The 18380-nt window shown below is 35.3% G+C and overlaps 2 protein-coding genes across 10 annotated transcripts in view; one reads left to right on the top strand and one right to left on the bottom strand.

The window, feature by feature from the left end:
• The first annotated feature begins 184 nt into the window (after nucleotides 1-184).
• LOC110111825 (peptidyl-prolyl cis-trans isomerase FKBP16-3, chloroplastic) lies at nucleotides 185-4917 on the top strand. 2 transcript variants are annotated; one of them, XM_020843847.2, is made up of 7 exons: nucleotides 185-321; nucleotides 845-1128; nucleotides 1660-1743; nucleotides 2764-2813; nucleotides 3568-3616; nucleotides 3805-3879; nucleotides 4637-4917. In XM_020843847.2, the coding sequence occupies exons 1-7, from the start codon at nucleotides 282-284 to the stop codon at nucleotides 4751-4753; spliced, it is 699 nt and encodes a 232-aa protein (XP_020699506.1). In that variant the 5' UTR covers nucleotides 185-281; the 3' UTR covers nucleotides 4754-4917. The 2 variants fall into 2 exon arrangements, with proteins under 2 accessions (XP_020699506.1, XP_020699507.1); XM_020843848.2 differs by lacking the exon at nucleotides 185-321 and adding an exon at nucleotides 433-762.
• A 1138-nt stretch (nucleotides 4918-6055) lies between these two features.
• Nucleotides 6056-18380, bottom strand: part of LOC110111830 (putative RNA-binding protein Luc7-like 2) — a 34377-nt gene continuing 22052 nt past the window's right edge. Inside the window, exons 9-14 of one of the 8 annotated variants that reach the window (XR_002304928.2) lie at nucleotides 14339-14397; nucleotides 13970-14051; nucleotides 13612-13667; nucleotides 8090-8157; nucleotides 7732-7968; nucleotides 6056-6368 (exon numbers count right to left, since the gene is read on the bottom strand). Coding sequence is in view for 3 of the 8 variants with exons in the window: in XM_020843859.2 (XP_020699518.1) it covers nucleotides 6350-6368; nucleotides 7732-7968; nucleotides 8090-8157; nucleotides 13970-14051; nucleotides 14339-14397 (465 nt within the window). In the remaining 5 variants the exon portion in view is untranslated. Of the gene's footprint in view, nucleotides 6369-7731; nucleotides 7969-8089; nucleotides 8158-11642; nucleotides 13517-13611; nucleotides 13668-13969; nucleotides 14052-14338; nucleotides 14398-18380 lie in introns of those variants that run through there. The other 7 variants (XR_002304929.2, XR_002304931.2, XM_020843859.2 and 4 more) reach the window with 7 other exon arrangements.

Raw genomic sequence — 18380 nt, 5'->3', positions numbered from 1 at the left:
ACAGAGTTTATTCATTTTTTAATCTAAATAATAATGAGATTAAAATGACTTTTATAAAAATAGTATAATTTAGAATGAAAATAATTATTTTTAGTTTTAATTAAATCTCATTTAAATCCTACTTAAAATAGGATACCAAAAACCCAGAGTTTTAAATAGTACCGCGAGGCAGCTTACCCTTCCGTCGATAACGAGTGGCTGATTGTCCTTTCTTCGTCTCCAGCTTACTTAGCTACTTTATCCACTGGAAATACAAATCTCTTTAGCTTCAGAGGACGCCAATGGCTTCTTCCTCTCCTTCGGCCCTTCTGGTTTCCTATGGTCTCTCTTTTTTCCACTCTTCACTTCTAATTAAGCTGTTGGAATAATAAATTACACTCTGAGAAAATGTGATTTGGCTTAGTATTCTTAATTTTACCGTCCAGTTGTTTATGTTGAATGCGTAATTAAGGTTTTATTTTGGCCTTTTTGTTAGTTCATAATCTCTCCTGGTTTTTCTTTTTGGGAAAGACGATTTACGTTAGCTTGCATTCTGTTATGGGAGGAATGAGTTGCAGAAATTGTTGAATTTTTGTCCATTGTTCCTAAATTTGGGATTTTCTTAAGAGAATACTGATCTCTCAAACTTTAGAGATATTATTGAACCAGTTCACTTGAAAAACACAGTTTTGAAAAGTTTCTAACGATATTTCGATTTATTAGGGCATAGTCACGTATCTTAAGAGGGGTTTTATTGGTCTGCATATTTTGATTTCCTGTAAAGAATGTATAATTTGTTTAGCTTAATCAGAATATATTTCCTTGCTGAACTTCACCTCAGCCAAGCTGTTCTGTCATTGTATAGGTATAAACTCTACTAAGAGATCCCCCTGTTGTTTCCATGAGATGTTCCCAAAAAAGATGCCAAATTTTAAACTAAGATGCTTTTATTCAAGCACTGGAAGAATAGTTGCCAGTGTGGAGGAATTTACTGAGGAAAACACTCTGATTAGTCGAAGAACCATTCTCAGATTGGTTTCAGCATCTACTGCTTTTGGAATATCCACAGCTAAAACAAATGGAGCTGGGTTGCCTGAGGAGCAAAAACCAAGAATTTGTGATGAAGCATGTGAGAAGGAGCTTGAAAATGTAGGGTGAGATTGCATCTCCTTGAGCTTTACCTACTCTTTGATTCATATTGTCTCGTTTATTTTATATGCTTTTTTATAGCTGAGACTATTGCAAAATATGGAACTCTTAAGTTGACATTAACAAATGGAATGGATAATTTAATAGTCTTTTTTAGTCTTGAGCTTAATAGTTGACCAAATGAGTCATGGGTTATATTGTAACTCTATATAATTCATCTTCGGGAGAAAATGGTATTGATGAATCATTTCTTCCCTCTACCTCAACTGTTCATTTTCATCGAGTTTCCGGTGAATTTGTTTCACCGTTTATCCTCGATCCTCAAAGTCTTAACAGATTCTCTTCTCTAAGTGATCAAATGTGAGTCCTTTGTAATCCAATCCATATAAGAAATTCTCTTAAGCTTAGTCCGTCTCTTCCCTCTCTGCTCTTTGGGATTGATCTCTATATGTTGTAAGGTCTTGATATCTTCCATGGATAATTCCTAAGTTCGGTAAATTGTTCATTAATTTCTCTTTCTCTTGTAATTAGGTGCCAGTGGTAACGACAGAAACTGGTCTGCAGTATAAGGATATACAAGTTGGTGTTGGTCCAACTCCACCTATTGGTTTTCAGGTATCTTTTCATTACCCATTAGCATTCAAAACAACATTATTTTATGGTCATTTCTTTGATTTATTTGTTTCTCATCAATAGCTATTTGTTAATCTGCTATTTCTCGTTTGCATCACATATTTTGAATTTATGAGTGAAGGAAAGTATTGAATTATCTTATTTCATTTATGTGTTTAGAATGGTGGCAACTAGTTTATCTATTTTCTTATGAAGCTCGAGCTGATCTTTAATGTGATATGAGTTTCAAAATATTGTTTAAGATTACTTATTAACTTTGTTTTATTGATTTCAAGCCATAATAGAGCTTTAATCGAGCTTAGCTGATTATATGTAAGATGTTAATGATTTAAACAAATAGGTGAGATTTTTAATCTATCAATCTAGTTATTTTGCTCAATAATTTCATCAAATTTATACTTCCCTTTAAATTGATATCTTTTAAATTACATAAAGTATAAGAATATTGATATAGTAATATCGAATAAGTTAATAAAAAATTATTGAATTATTATGAAATGAGCATTTTATATGATTTTGCGAGCTACTTATTAAATAAAAAACAAATATATTCACATATATAAATAAGCAAGCGGATCAATTTAGGTTTCTTTTGGGGATGCTTTCTTACTGCTTCTTTAAGCAGCTTTCTAGTACAAACATTTTAATTTTTTTACTACAAAGCTGCTTTAAGAAGCAGTAAGAAAGCCGTCCAAATGAAACCTTAAGCTTCTTGTTCATTTATATGTCAAGGATCAAAAATTTTGTTCTTGTTGGTTCAACTATCTAAATACATAAACATATACGAGTCTTATATAAACATTTATCAAGCGATTCATCAAATGTTATGATTTTCTTACGTCCCTACCTAAAAGATTTGATCCAGGCAGATGATGCTTGAAAACTGGAAAGGCAATTTATCAAATTGAGTCAAAGAATTTATGAATGATATGTGTGCAGCAATTACTGATTCTGTATAATTCTTTCAACTATGGAGCTGAACTTGCATTCTATACCATTCAGGTTGCAGCAAATTATGTTGCCATGGTACCGAATGGTCAAATATTTGACAGGTTAGCATTTTCAACTCAGTTAGCAGATGTATATACTCAGTTTGGATAAATATTTATGTTGCGACCAATATATTTTTAAATTATAAATCATTTAAAGTAGGTTTCTTATTTGAAAACATAATAAGTAAAATGCACAGCACATAAAAAATAAAAAATTGGCTCATTTTTTTAATGAGTTAGTCTAACAAATACTAACCTTGCCCAAATTCGACTAATTTACAATCCTAATAATTAGTGGTATCAATTTTTGACACGACTCAAAACACGACCCGAACCCGACCCCAAAAAAATCAGGGTTAGGGTCAACCCGGACCCGAAACGGGTCGGGTTCGGGTTGACCCAACAACCCGAAATTGACATTAAAATTCCTATTTGACTCGGAAACCCGTTTTGACCCGATTATACCCGAAAATTGAAGATTGACCCAATTTGACCCGAAAACTAACAATTTTAGGTGAACTTTCATGTCATTCGTGTCGGGTCGGGTTCGGGTCCGGAAACCTGACCCGTTTTTAAAAACGGGTCGGGTTCGGGTTGACCCGAACCGTGTCGGGTCAGTTCCGAGTTCGACCCAAACCCGACCCGTTGACCCGAATTGACACCCCTAGTAATAATAGGAATATGATTTAGATTTTTTAATTATCCTTAGGATTAGAATCAGTTTTTACGACTATTAAAACATGTAAAAAATTTAATATATATATATATATATATATATATTGCTATAATTTATTTTTATTCTTAATGCTTTCAGTTCTTTGGAGAAAGGTTTGCCTTACATATTTCGTGTTGGTTCTGGTCAGGTATGTAACTACACACATGCTGATTATATTCTTAATATTCTATGTTTTTTTAATTTTTACTTTGCATATTTGTGATATCCTTAAATATTATACTTCTCAACTCTGACTCTATTCATTTACAATCCTAGCTACAACTTTCTTATAGTTCTTAAGAAATTTTAACTGAGTTAATTATGTTTCTATAATAGGTAATAAAGGGACTTGATGAAGGGATATTGAGCATGAAAATTGGAGGGAAACGACGACTATTCATACCAGGACCAGTTAAGTTGTATTATTATTATGGGAATGCCATTTTTTATAACTTTCAAAACATGGCTATAAATTGAATTTCACAGGAAGCTAGAGAATATTTAGGCTTCGTTTGGAATGGCTTTCTTATTTTTTTTTAAAGTAAATTTTTAGTACAACTAAAAAATTGCTTCAGAAAACTATAAGAAAGCCGTCCCAAATGAAATCTTAGGCTTTGTTTGGGATGGCTTTCTTCTTGCTTCTTAAGACAGCCTTCTAGTACAAAAATTAAAAACTTTGTACTAAAAAGCTACTTTAAGAAACAAAAAAAAATGCCGTCCTAAACGAAGCATTAATCTAAAAGATTGCCGACCAAATTTAGGCTTCGTTTGGGACGGCTTTTTTATTGCTTTCTAAAACGGAGTTTTAGTAAAAAAAAATTCTTTTTGTAGTAAAACTCCGTTCTAGAAAGCAATAAAAAAACCGTCCCAAACGAAGCCTTAGATATATGCCCTTTTCTTTGAGAACCACATAACATATTGTTTTAGCTAGAGCTGTTTGGTAGCTTTTAAAATGGCAATATGAAAGTAAACATTAGGAAGTGGTCTCTTTGTTTTCCTAAAGTTTTCGTTCAGGATAATTTTCTTATTGTTCTTTGAAGTATATTTTTAGTACAAAAATTTATAATTCAAAAACTGTTTTACAAAGCAATAAGAAAGCTATTCCAAACGAAAGCTTTGTTTCAATTAAGATTGTCAAAGCCAACCATGTTTGCATTGTTCTTAACAGCTGGCTTTTCCTAAAGGCCTCAGTTCAGCACCTGGAAGGCCAAGAGTGGCACCTAACAGCCCTGTTGTTTTTGATGTGAGCTTGGAGTATATACCAGGACTGGAAGTTGATGAATGAAACTCTCTAACTCAGTATTTCTTTATTTATATGCATTTTTTCTTACATTGATTCATCCTATTGTTTCAATCTATAATGAGGATGTAAAATGCAAATGTTTATAATTTGATGAAATTATGTAATTTTCAATTCATATTAGTTATGGCAATAAGTGTTCCTTTGAACTCCAAACACTAAATATATTTGTAGTAAATGGAAATATTGAAAATGCATATATTTTTGGCCAATTTTTAAACTAGGTATTATTAAAATTTTAATAATGCAATTAAGTGTTGAAAAAATAAATTTAAGAATAGACAAAGTCATCCATCAAACGGGCGACTTATGCTGACTTAGACTTGCTAACTCGTGTCTCAATCGCCGAACTAACATACAACTTATTTAAAAAAATATTACTATTGTAAGTTGCCCCGTTAAACGGGTGATTTGCTATAGTAAATTTTATAAAATAATTAAGTGAAAAATATATTAAATAAATATACTTAAAAATAATTAAAAATAAAAAAGAGGAAAAAATTAAAAAATATAATGTTAATGTAAACTATACTTTTTATGTTTTAATACAAGTTAATACTTTAAAAATATATATTCATCAAAATTTGATAAAAAAAAGTTATTTATTTTGACAGTATTAAAATTGTAATTGATAATTTTAAATTTTTAATAATACATAGTTCAAAAATTTTCTCTACATTTTCTTATGCAATTTGAAAGTGAGTTTTATTTAAGTTTTGTCCCAGGTTTTGTTTGAGACGACTTTCTTACTATTTTTTAAAATAACTTTTTAATATAAAAATTAAAATATTTACACTAAAAATTTATTTTAAAAAATAATAAAAAAGCCATCCCAATTGAAATCTCAATACAGTAATCTCAATACAATGAGTTCTAATTGTGCTTTTTTTGTTTGCATGAACTCATTTTGGCTAATTTAATTTCAATATCGTTCAAATTATACAGCCAGTATATATATAGGCTAATAGTAACATATGCACAAGCATGGTGAATGTGGGGATTTATATAATGTTCTCGGTAACCTAATTCAAATAATCAAGCAAAATAACAGACATATATAGACTACAAAAGGCTAATAATTTTGAAATAATAAATTATTTTCAGTATTTTAGCTAATATTTAAAAAAGAACAGATGTACAGAGATGCAATTTCAAGGATTATAGCTTGCTAAATGTAATTTTATTAGCCTATTCAACAGATATGATAGAAAATTCCATTCTACTCATAAAAATGACCAATATATTATACAATCTGATCCCATAATCATATAATCCTGAAAATCCATATGAAGAATTGTTAGATTTTGCATTAGCTTAAGCAAACTAAGCATTAGAATAATTGGTTTGGACGTTAGCATCAAACATTCAGTGATCGTACATAGTACATGAGCAGCTTGACTGAAAAAATAGTAGAAAATTTGTACAAAATAAAGCCTTTGTTTCATACTTCCTTTGGTTGGCAATACTGAATATTTTTCATATAACAATCACACATTGGGGGCATAAAATCTCTTTTCCACAACTGGAAAATACATGGAAGGAAGTCTGATGCTCATCACCCATCTGCATTGAGTCGGAGCTTCAGCGTCGATCATGGCGTCTGAAAACGCAACAAGAGTTAGCAGATTATTAGCACCAATGGTTATTGATTACAACTAAAACAAAATGATTGGAAATACTTGAGTTGAGTTCGCAAGTAACCCTAATGAGAAATACTTGAGTTAGCAAGCAGACATAACAATAATCGGTACAAAAATGAGAAAACCGATGAAAATATGGTGGAAGAACAATCAAACGATAGATAATCTTATAGAACGCAAAGCGAAACAAGAACGAAATAAAGATACAAGGGATCCTCAATTCGGGAGGAGAATCGTCTCTCTCAAATCTCTAGACAAGAGATTCAAGAGCCCAAGTCGCCAAGAAACCCTAATTGAGAACAAATCCAAACATAATTCTTCTTTAAACATATCATGCTCTTAAATACAAAACTTTTCTAATCTAATTTCCCTCCCAAGCTTTAGCCGCCCCCTCCTTTTCAATTTGAATTCACTTGGACTAGTGGGGCCCTCAAAGTGGGCGGGCAAGATCCTTGGAGGCGGACAAGTTCCACCTCCTGTAGTAGAGTTGAGCCGGCCCTTAGGCCGGCTGGGCCGATTCAAGGTGAACCGGCCTAACACAAAAACAAATGGAAAGGAAAAAAATGCAGGACTTCATTCAAGCTGGATTATATTTTTCTGTTCTTGATGCTCGAACTCTTTAAAACTACTTTCCAATCAATTTTTCCGAAGGAAAAATCTTCTTGCTGATACGATTCAAGCTGTTAGAGCTTTTGTCAAGTATGTCCACCTCCAAATTTTATTGTAACTGTTGTGTTTCACTAAAGGAGGCTGATAAAAGTATGATATTTTGAAAAATAGGGCACACGCAGCACAAGAGTCAAACCAAGGCCACAAACAGCAAAATACCGCTGGTACCGTAACTATTAACTAATACATGCAAAAAATACTACAAAATGAAGTTGATATTACACATACCACATAGTTATGTTCACTTATTACTGAATGTATTCATGACTGTACAACAAGTGTAGAGGCCACAAGAATTGGATTAAGTAGTTTTTACTAGGATTGAGAAATAGGAATCAAATATAGAAGTATCATTGAGGTAGAGATGATCTTCACTGTTTAGTAAATTAGTATCAATTATTGTTGCATTCTGAGCATTTTGTGTTCCAAAAAAAAAGCTCTCAAACTGAGTGAATGCTGAAAAAAGGCACTCGCATTTATAAACAACACTGCACTTTCCGGCAATGAAGCTATTCATGGCTTACTAAAATGAACTATGACAGAGTGTATGATTTTCACCATTCTATGGCAAAATATTTTCTAAAAAGTGTTCGATAGTGCAGTTGGACAAGCTAAAGATTATTTGCAGGATTTAATTGAAATAATAGATATTACCTATGCCGATCATAATCTCTAGAACGTTCAGGGGAACGAGACCGAGATCTTTGCCGGCTTCGGGAATCATCATGCCGAGATCGAGCTAAATTCCTATCACGTTCACGATTATAGCTCCGATCTCTGCCATGGTTCCGATCTCTATCATGGTTCCTATCATGCTCCCTAGCATGCCGATCATATTCACGCCCTCTTTCCCGTTGATCACTTCGATCGTCCCGAACACGCTCCTTGGACCTAAACAAGTGGAGATTATATCAAATGATCAGCCGAAGTTGCCAATATGGGGAAATGGGGGATGAAGAATGTGATGATAAATCATTAGACTAATTATGAGGTTCATCACGAGTCAATATACCTTCGATCCTCAGATCTCTCTCTCTTCTCTTCAGACCGCTCTCTCTTTCTAGACTTATTTCCTTCCTCCTGGTTCAACTTAATGTTAATCTTCAAAATACAAAGAAGAATAAAAATGATGATGAATCGCTACTGTTAACATATAAAATGGAATGATATCATCTGTAAACTGCATGACAAAATCAGATGGAAATCATGGGAAAGAAAACAAGACTCTTTATTCCCATATCACTAAAAAAATGGAATACAAGACAACATGCCTCAAGAGACGATCGCAGAAAAAAGACTTACTAACTTTTGTGAATTTCTCTAGGTTCAGAATCATGTAAATGCATTCATAGAGAAGAATTTAGAATCTCTTTAAACAGCAAAATATTTTCTTTAGATTACATTCAGAGAAAGCCCACTCACCAAAACAAGATAGACTTAGTTAAAGCAAATCCTGCATGTAGACAAACTGTTATGCAAATCTCCTTGCACATAAATATAAACGAAAAACGCACTCACAGCATTAACAGAGCATAAATCTTAATGGAGATGACCAGGTTTCCACTCATGCCGACTCTGCCTCTGAAATGTCAGACAAGCATCCAAAGTAACCTTTGATAACCGAAGAATAGCTAAAGGAGTCTTTCATGAGGAAACCACATGTGAGTAGTATCTTTCTATTCATGAATTCAAGCGCAAAAGTCCATTAAATTTTTTGTTACTTTACCAAAGTACTTGAAGAAAATATTCATCAAAATCCTTGCTTCTTTACAGGAATTTGAACGAAGAAATTCTCAAAGTTGAAGTTTTCAAAGCCATAGAATATAAACAAAAAGCTAGGACAAGTCAATCTGTAGAATGCACCAAAATTTTTCAATATGCATCATTAGAAGGTGCGTCTATTAATCGCAGAATAGGCAAACTGAAAGTTTTAAATCAACAGTGTCTGGTAATGTTACATTAATGTTGTGTTGTATTATATGACAATCTCTGCATGCGTGTTGCGCATGGAAGTTAAGTCAGGAAGGTGCTGCATGAATATATTAGCAAACCAAGCCCTAAGTGATTTACCATTATCTTAAAGATAGCAAGAAAGATAACTTCACATCATACTAAGGGGATTTAAGTATACATTATTTATTTAGGGGGGCATTGGAGACCTTTTTTTTCATTTTTAATTTTAATTTTCCATTCATTTTGTTTGCGTTCTACTGTTAAATAAAAAAAAAATTAAATATTAGTTGTTTTTATGTTACTTTGATAGAACAAGGCCATGAGAGGCGAGGCTAGCTAGAGTCATACTGGCGAGGTTGGGCACGGTAAGGCAAGAGAGTGAGGTGGCATGGCAAGGAGCATGGAGCTGGGTAACATACAGGTTTAGGGCTAATCCTGGTGGCGACAAGGTTGGCTAACAAAAGTGCGAGGTTGGTCATAGTCTATGATGCACCGACACGGCACTTAAAGAGGGTATGTAGTGTCTGACACGTGTCGGACACGGCATGGACACGTGTCCAACACGGCATTGGAGTGTTTCAATTTAAAAAATTAAAATTAAAATCGGACAAGCGTGTCGGACATGCGTGTCCTGTTATTAAATGAGGTATCGCTAGGTACATGCTCGGTACCGCTCAGTACATGCTCGGTACTACTCACTATATGCTCGGTATTGCTCAATATATGCTCGGTACTGCTCGATACCGCTAGGTACATGCTCGGTACTGCTAGGTATATGCTCGGTACTGCTAGGTACATGCTCGGTAACGCTAGTTACATGCTCGGTACCGCTAGGTATATGCTCGGTACTGCTAGGTACATGCTCGGTACCGCTCAGTACCGCTAGTTACATGCTCGGTACTGCTCGATATCTTCCCATACAAACAACTTACGAACTTTAAAAACAATCAGAACTTCAAAATTACTCTTACAATAAAATTTTGTTCCGGGGGCAACGCCCCCTTGGACCCCCGGCAGACTGGTATATTGTTGTATTCATGTTGTCTTATTATTGGGATATTTTGATTTCACTTCATATCAATTTAATTTGGTGTATTCATATTTATGATTGGTTTGTTAGCAAAATGAGCTCTGCTACTAGTGGGGGTGGATTAGGTGAAGGTTCAAAAGAGTCATCTGTCCACGCCGTGTTCGTGTCCTATATTTTTAAAAATTATTATCTATTATATTAAAAAAATATTATGTCGTGTTCATGCCGCACCCGTGTCCTATATTTTTAAAAATTGTCGTGTCCCGTGTTCGTGTCGTGTTGTGTCCGTGTCGCCGTGTCTGTGTCGGTGCATCATAGGTCATAGTTATGTGTAGGGCTAGCTGGCGCGGGGCACGAGGTCAATTAATTGGGAGTTAATGTTTTGAAAAAAAAAATTAAAAGCATCTAAATTTTTTAGTGAATTAAAAATAATTTAATTTTTTTAAATAAAAGATAAAAACACCTGCCAATCATATTTTATCCAAAAAATTTATAACAACAAAAAGTGCTGCCATTCATGCCTCTGAATTGTCAGACAACCATCCAAAGTATTGCCTTTGATAACCGAAGAATAGCTAAAGAAGTCTTTCATGAGGAAACCACATGAGTAGTAATGTAGTATCTTCTATTCATGCCTTCAAGCGCAAAAGTTGTTTAAATTTTTTGTTACTTTGCCAAAGTACTTGAAGAAAATATTCATCAAAATCCTTGCTTCTTTACAGGAGTTAACGAGGAAATTCAAAGTTGAAGTTTTCAAAGCCATAGAACATAAACAAAAAGCTAGGACAAGTCGAGCTCTAGAATTCACCAAAATTTTTCAATATGCATCATTAGAAGATCACAGAATAGGCAAACTGAAAGTTTTAAATCAAAAGTGTCTGGTAATGTTACATTAATGTTGTGTTGTATTATATGACAATCTCTGAATGTGTGTTGCGCATGGAAGTTAAGCCAGGAAGGTGCGGCATGTGCAACACATGACTGAATCTTGAAAGGCAAATCCAGTAATAATATATTAGCAAACCAAGCCCAAAGTGATTTACTATTATTTTAAAGATAGCAAGAAAGATAACTTCACATCAAAACAAGGGGATTTAAGTATACATTATTTATTTGGGGGCGGGGGGTTTGATTTTGGGACCTTTTTTCATTTTTTATTTTAATTTTTCATTCATTTTGTTTGAGTTTTACTGTGAAATAAAAAATAAATAAATATTAGTTGTTTTTTTGTTTTTACTTTGAGAGAACAAGGCCATGAGAGGCGAGGCTAGCTAGAGGCATAATGGCGAGGTTGGGCACGGTAAGGCAAGAGAGTGAGGTGGCATGGCAAGGAGCGTGGAGCTGGGCAGCATACAGGTTTAGGGCTAGTCCTGGGGGCGACAAGGTTGGCTAACAAAAGTGCAGGGTTGGTCATAGTTATGTGTAGGGCTAGCTGGCGTGGTGCACGAGGTCAATTAATTGGGAGTTAATGTTTTGAAAAAAAAAATTAAAAACATCTAAATTTTTTTTAGTGTATTAAAAATAATTTGATATTTTTAAATAAAAGATAAAAACACTTGCCAAACATATTTTATCCAAAATCTATAACAAAAAAAAAGTGCTGTCAATCATGCCCTTAGCATCTGAGAATTAAAGTTACACAGATTTTCAAGATTCAGCTGGCAATCCAAAAATGATGCAGTAACAAATAAGTACATCACAGAAACACATGGATTAAACAAGCTTTTAGAAAGCTAGCGTTGTAATTTACAAACAAAAGCCCTAGTGTTTTACCGTTATAGACCCATATAAAAGATTTTCATAGAGATTCATTGCAGAATTTGGCCTCTTAAATCAACAAGTAAAAAAACATCATGCCTCCTGATAGATAAATTGACAATGCAAAACAAACTTTGGCTAGTTGGCACAGGAATATCTTGTCAGAAGTTGCAACTAATCATGGATAATACAAATGAAATTATGTAGAGCACCAAGAAAAGAAATAACAAAAGGTATAAACAAAATTTAGTGATAAATATTCAAGCCAAAAAGCTCGAAGATCTAAAATTGGTAATAATATGAAGATCTGAAATTGCGAACATAATAGAATGAAGAGCATGGAATGATGGAACAAAACTGAAATTCAAAAATTATCGCCACATTACAACAGCATGACCCTTATTTTCCTAAAGCATGATAAGCTACTATAAATATGAACAAATATCCCAACATAATGAAGGGAAATTTCAAGTTATTTACCTTAATATACTGAAAATAGTAATTTCATCAGGTTAAAAATGCGACAGTACATAAATTAAACATTACAAAACCCTTAACAAGTATCACCATAAATCCCGTTCAGTGACAATGTAATGGTCGTTGCACTTCCGGTAGTTGATTAGCATTTGAGCCATACCAAATTCTACCATTAAATACAGTACTAACAGAATTCCTCAGACAAATAGCAAGAAAAGATGCACAAGTTTTCCAAATCGAACAAAATTTCATATTATATAGGCCAAAGACTTGCATTAGTGCATAATTTTCAGCAACTCTTAAGGCCTTTTGATCCCATGGAAGTAAAAAATGTACACAACATGGCGCACAAATAACAGATCCGAAGTGTTTTCTCTAGGCATAGTTCTCTTTCACTTTTCAGTGTTACAATCCTCCAATACTTGATTTTCAAGAAAACAAAGTTTACTATTTAAGCATTAGAACTTAAAGTATTCCTCGTCAAATAAGCAAAAAAATAAACCAAATCATAGGGAATTTGAAAAAAAATATTTTAACAAATTTTTAAAAAAACTAGAAATAACTCTAATGGTGCTAGATAAATTCGGTTAAGACATTATGCAGTTGAACATAGAACAGAAATAATGCAACTTTCTATGCAACCAATCCCATAAAGGTGGTCCTCCAACCCGATAAATGCGAGAAGCACTAAATTGCAGGAAAATACAAAATAATAATAATAAAATAAAAATTAAAACTAGCCATACCTAGGAAGACACATTAAATTTGACATATGAATATCAAAATTCCAATAATATTAACGTGCAAGAATGAATAGAAAAAAATTGTATAGTTTTTCTCCAGATCCAATAAAAGGATTTCTAAAAAGCCTTAAGCTTTCAAAATCATAAATTATAAAAGACTCTGAAAAAAATCATATATTGAATTAAAACAAAACAAACACAGCTGTTAATACAATACATTTGATGCTTGTTGAATCAGTTCTAAGTAAGAAATTCAAAGCATATGCAATAAACGAGCAAAGCAAAGCAAGATCAATGAACTATATCTGAAATTTAAATTAGTAAAATGATTTGGCATCAAATTCATATACTTTACATACTGTTGCACAACTCACAGATTCTTTCACTTGTGTATACCGTAGTTGTACTAACGGAGAGCTGACAGTCCAAGGATTTTGATTATGAAAGCCACAAATTGCCACCACCGCTATTTTGAACCCTCCGGATAACCATTATAGTATCCAAATTAAATAAGTAATAATAAAAATGAAAGAGACCATATAGTTATCTGCTAGTTAAGGTTAGAAAACTCACTGATGCCAAATATAACTGAATTTCTTTATTGAAGAATGGTCAAACATAACCGGCACCTGACCAGCATTTACAGAGCTCGGACTTCAAGGAAATTTAATAAGATGACAAGCAGATTCCAGATTACTTAAACTTCGTTTGGGACGGCTTTTTTACTGCTTCTTGAAGCAGCTTTTTAGTACAAAAAAAAGCCGTCCCAAATAAAGCCTTAAACATATAAGAAATCATATTACATTTTTATAAGATATAAGCTTGCAGTACCATTCAGTCAAATAAAACAGAATAGATCCAATCGTAACGGAATGACATAACGAGAAAAATAGAAAAAAGTAATTAAAAGCTGAAAAGATGTAAACCTAACCTGAAGTTCAGTAAGCTTCTCACGGATTTGCATATAACCCAAATGCAACTTCCCTCCAAAATGATCAGCCAATCGACGGTCACTAAAAGACAGTAATTAGTGGAAACCCATTCACAAGGGAACCATAACTTGTAGAAAAAATTCCTTCAAGTTCAGCCAACGTCATTAACCCTATCAATTCTTCTAACTACTCTACGTTAAAAATAGAAAACACGCACATTAATTAGCAGCAAAAGTTTCCTCCTAGAACTGGACCCAAAAGCCAGCTGATAAAAGCGCAATTTTCAGGGTCAAAAGCTGACGATCTTAAACTGTACTTTATAACCAGTGACAATATACTGAAGATGCCATCATACAATTGAGCTTTACCTGTCATAAACACTTAAGAAAGCTCCACATATGTCGCAGACACGTAACTTCTGATCAGTCTGCAAAAAAGATCAAAAGTTTAAATCAAGCTTTTCTGTTGAGACCATCCTTTTTTGGTGCTTTCTTCATTAGCAATATTATTAATTTGAACATATTTTAAAATATGACTAAAATGTTCAAAATAGCTTCAATAACAAGATTCATTTTGTTATGTTAAAATGTAAAAATGAAAATTGTCCTATAAACTGGGCAAGCACAAAGTTTTATCACCAAACATTAATTCAATCACTAAATCTTTTCCTCTAATTAAAAAGCAATATCCTGTTGCTTCTTCACAAAAAGATGACATTCTGTTGCACCACTATTTTAAGGCATCAAATTCTACACTATCTCGTAGAAAACATAATATGGCTGTATGGTTCAACATGTCTTTTATTGAGCATGCTGCAGTTTTGGGTATCAAATCATGTGTTGCACGTACACATAGATCATCCTCAACGTGTACATGTAATTCTCACCTTCCCTTTCTCCCTTGAAGTTCATATTCAATTTGAAAACTGAAAAGATAAATCATCCAAAGTAAAGACATGATCAAGCAAAGCATGATAGATAAAAACTGATGCAATGGAACAGTTAATCACAAAGAACTAATATAAAAATGAGCGTACGTGTTAGGCTGGTTCCTCCTGAACCAGCCTGTCCAAGGCCGGTTTTTGTTTATAGGAGGCGAGTGATGAGGACATCAGGACATGAAAAGTTTATTAGAGGCGTAGCCGTCGATCTACGGCCACGATTACACTGCTCTATTTTTTATTTTCATATTTATTTTTTATGTATTAGTTTTCTTTATGAAGTTTTATTATGCTTTTCCATTTTGTCCTTACTTAAGGGCTTAGGTATGTGTAAGCCCTAGGGGCTTAGTAGTACTATGTATTTTCTTATTGTATAGGTTATTTAAAGTTTTCATCTTTTTCTTTGAGGGTTAATGGATGATAATAAGAAAATTTCCTACAACTCTTGTCTTGAGAGCTTGAGAGCGTGAGAGCTTTGGAGAGAACCCTTAGAGAGGGAACCGGATCGTCCACCAACCTTGGAAGCGTTCGGGTTCGTGGCTTTTATTTTCTTTCTTCCTTTTGGCTTCGTTTCTCCCTTCCCCTTCCTCCTAGCCGCCGGCCTAGGCCCCCTAACCACTTAGCCGCCGGATTCCCTAGCCACACTCCACCTTGCCGCCGGCCAACTCCCCCCCACCAACCCATCTCCCCTCCACACCCAAACCGGCCCTCCCTCTCCCACCACCAAGCCATTCAACCCACAAACCCTAAACCTACTCCTAGTTTAGCCGCCGGCCATACCCTCACCCTCACACCTCCAAAATTCAAATCCCTCCATTACTTCTTTTCTTTTCCTAAAAATTTCTGGCTCCGCCCCTGCTGTCAACCCTTCCAAACCCTAGAAAGCTGCTCTCCAAGACCTCCTGTTAGCTCTGTCCAGTGATTCCAGCTGGAGTTCACTACTGTCCAGCCCCTTTGGAAGCGACCGTTGCTGCCTGGAACTGTCAGGAATCTCTGTCCCAGATTGGCTACTTGTTGTCCAAAGGTTCAAGCTTGGATTTGTTGCTGTCCGAGCTGTCCAAGAAGCCACCAACTGCTGTCCAAGCTTGCGAGAAGGTTGAATCTTAGCAAAGGGTTAGCTCTTGCCTTCTCTCATACCTTCCTCATTGATCCTTACTTGTAGTTTTGATTGATTAATGCAAAATCTTGCAACGCTCCGTGTTTAATAGGAATTATGTGAGAGAACTTTCATAGCACTACTCTTATTGTTAGATTAGGGATTTCTTGTTGAAACTCATCTCGTATGCAACGTCAAGAATAATTGATTGTTATGTGGTTTTTACTTTTCGTAAGTAACTTGACCTAAGCTTGTGTTTACCGTTCTTTGTGTTTATTTCATTGTTTAACTCACCATAAAGCTTTAATTAACTTGCTCTTAATCATCAAGCATGCAAAATCATATCTAAATTATAATTTCATATATGTTCTACATCAGCGGGCTAGTAGCGCCTCCTCTACTGTCGCCACCCACAATAGTGGGGCTGATGCAAGCAAAAATTAGGAAAACCCCTAATTTTTGCAACAAAAAGAAACACTTCCCCGAATAATAGAAAATTACACAAAATTCTCAAAAATTAGACAAAATAAAAAACAAAGATACTCTTCTTTATAACTTGAAATAACAAAAGACAACTTTTATATTATCAAACGCGACTCTTACAAACTTTGACATGAAATTAAACACCTAAACTTGCATTCCATCGTTGGAGAACACAGATGCAGGTGGGTTGGACACTTGCGGGGAGAAGGACGAGATAAGAAGTCCGAGACGAAGGGAGGACAAGCTCGCAAGCTTTCCTAGAGGAGAAGAGAAGCACGGAACAAGCTCGTAAGATTTTCCAATGAAGATGAAAAAACCCTCAGTTTTATGCAGGGGTGTCAATTCGGGTCAACGGGTCGGGCTCGGGTCGAACCCGAAATTGACCCGACAATGTTCGCGTCAACCCGAACCCGACCCATTTTTAAAAACGGGTCAGGTTTCCGGACCCGAACCCGACCCGATTCGGATCCGGGTCAACCGACCCGACAAGAATGACCCGAAGTTGACCTAAAATTGCTAATTTTTGGGTCAAAAATCGGGTCGATCTTAGATTTTCGGGTCAATCTTGGGTTTCCGAGTCAAATAGAAGTTTTTGTGTCAATTTCGGGTCTTTTTCGGGTTGCTGGGTCAACCCAACCCGATTTTTAAAACGGGTTGATTTGTTGAACCCGAACCCGACCCGTTTCGGGTCCACGTTGACCCGAACCTGGATTTTTCTTCGGGTCGGGTCAAAAATTGACACCCCTAGTTTTATGGCTCCAAAAATTGCATCATAACATCCTTTTATCATTACAAAACATCTAATATTTATAGGGGAAAAAGGGAGGCAGCCAAAGAACCACCATAACCATTAATTAATTAACCCATTAAATTATGGGAACTAGAAGGCCAAAAGTTCAATACAGCACAACACCCAAACAGTAACCTAAAAAGGTCATAATTTATTCCAAAATATCACCCAAAAAGACCACACATAAACCAGGAAAAGCAGCCACGGGACAGCCAGCCAAGGGAGGAATCGAAGGGGCAGCACAAGGAACTGGGACAACAGCCAAGGGGAAACTGAAGGGGCGCAAAGGGGACCAGGACAGCAGCCAGGGGAGAAATCGAAGGGGCACAAAGGGGACCAAAACCAGCACCCAACAAGGGGGAAGAACCAGCCACGGGAAACAACACCAGGAAGAAACTGAAGGGCCAAGGGAAGGGGAAAGGGCAATCATGAAAAGGGGAGCTAGGTGAGGAAACCAAAGAGTTTTTAGAAGAGGAGGGGGGGCGGGAATGAACCAACATAAATACTCAATTTATGAACTAAAAAAGTAGTCATAAAAACATTTATGAGCTAAATTAAGTAGAGGACATATAAGCTTACTAAAATTACAACCCAAAATGATTTTCGGGTCAAAAACGGGTCAAATAGGAGTTTTCGTGTCAATTTCGGGTCATTTTCGGGTTGCTGGGTCAACTCGAACCCGACCCGATTCTTAAAACGGGTTGATTTGTTGAACCCGACCCGTTTCGGGTCCATATTGACCCGAACCCGGATTTTTCCGGGTCGGGTTCGGGACGTGTCAAAAATTGACACCCCTAGTTTTATGGCTCCAAAAATTGCATCATAACATCCTTTTATCATTACAAAACATCTAATATTTATAAGGGAAAAAGGGGGGCAGCCAAAGAGCCACCATAACCATTAATTAACCCATTAAATTATGTGAACTAGAAGGCCAAAAGTTCAGTCCAGCACAGCATCCAAACAGTAACCTAAAAGGCCATAATAAATAGCACCCAAAAAGACCACACATAAACCAGGAAAAGCAGCCACAGGACAACCAGCCAAGGGAGGAACCGAAGGGGCAGCACAAGGAACTGGGACAACAACCAGGGGAGAAAC

The sequence above is a fragment of the Dendrobium catenatum genome, unplaced genomic scaffold (genome assembly GCF_001605985.2).
Source record: "Dendrobium catenatum unplaced genomic scaffold, ASM160598v2 fragScaff_scaffold_621, whole genome shotgun sequence".
NCBI lineage: Eukaryota > Viridiplantae > Streptophyta > Magnoliopsida > Asparagales > Orchidaceae > Dendrobium > Dendrobium catenatum.
This window is presented reverse-complemented; position numbering and strand designations above follow the sequence as displayed.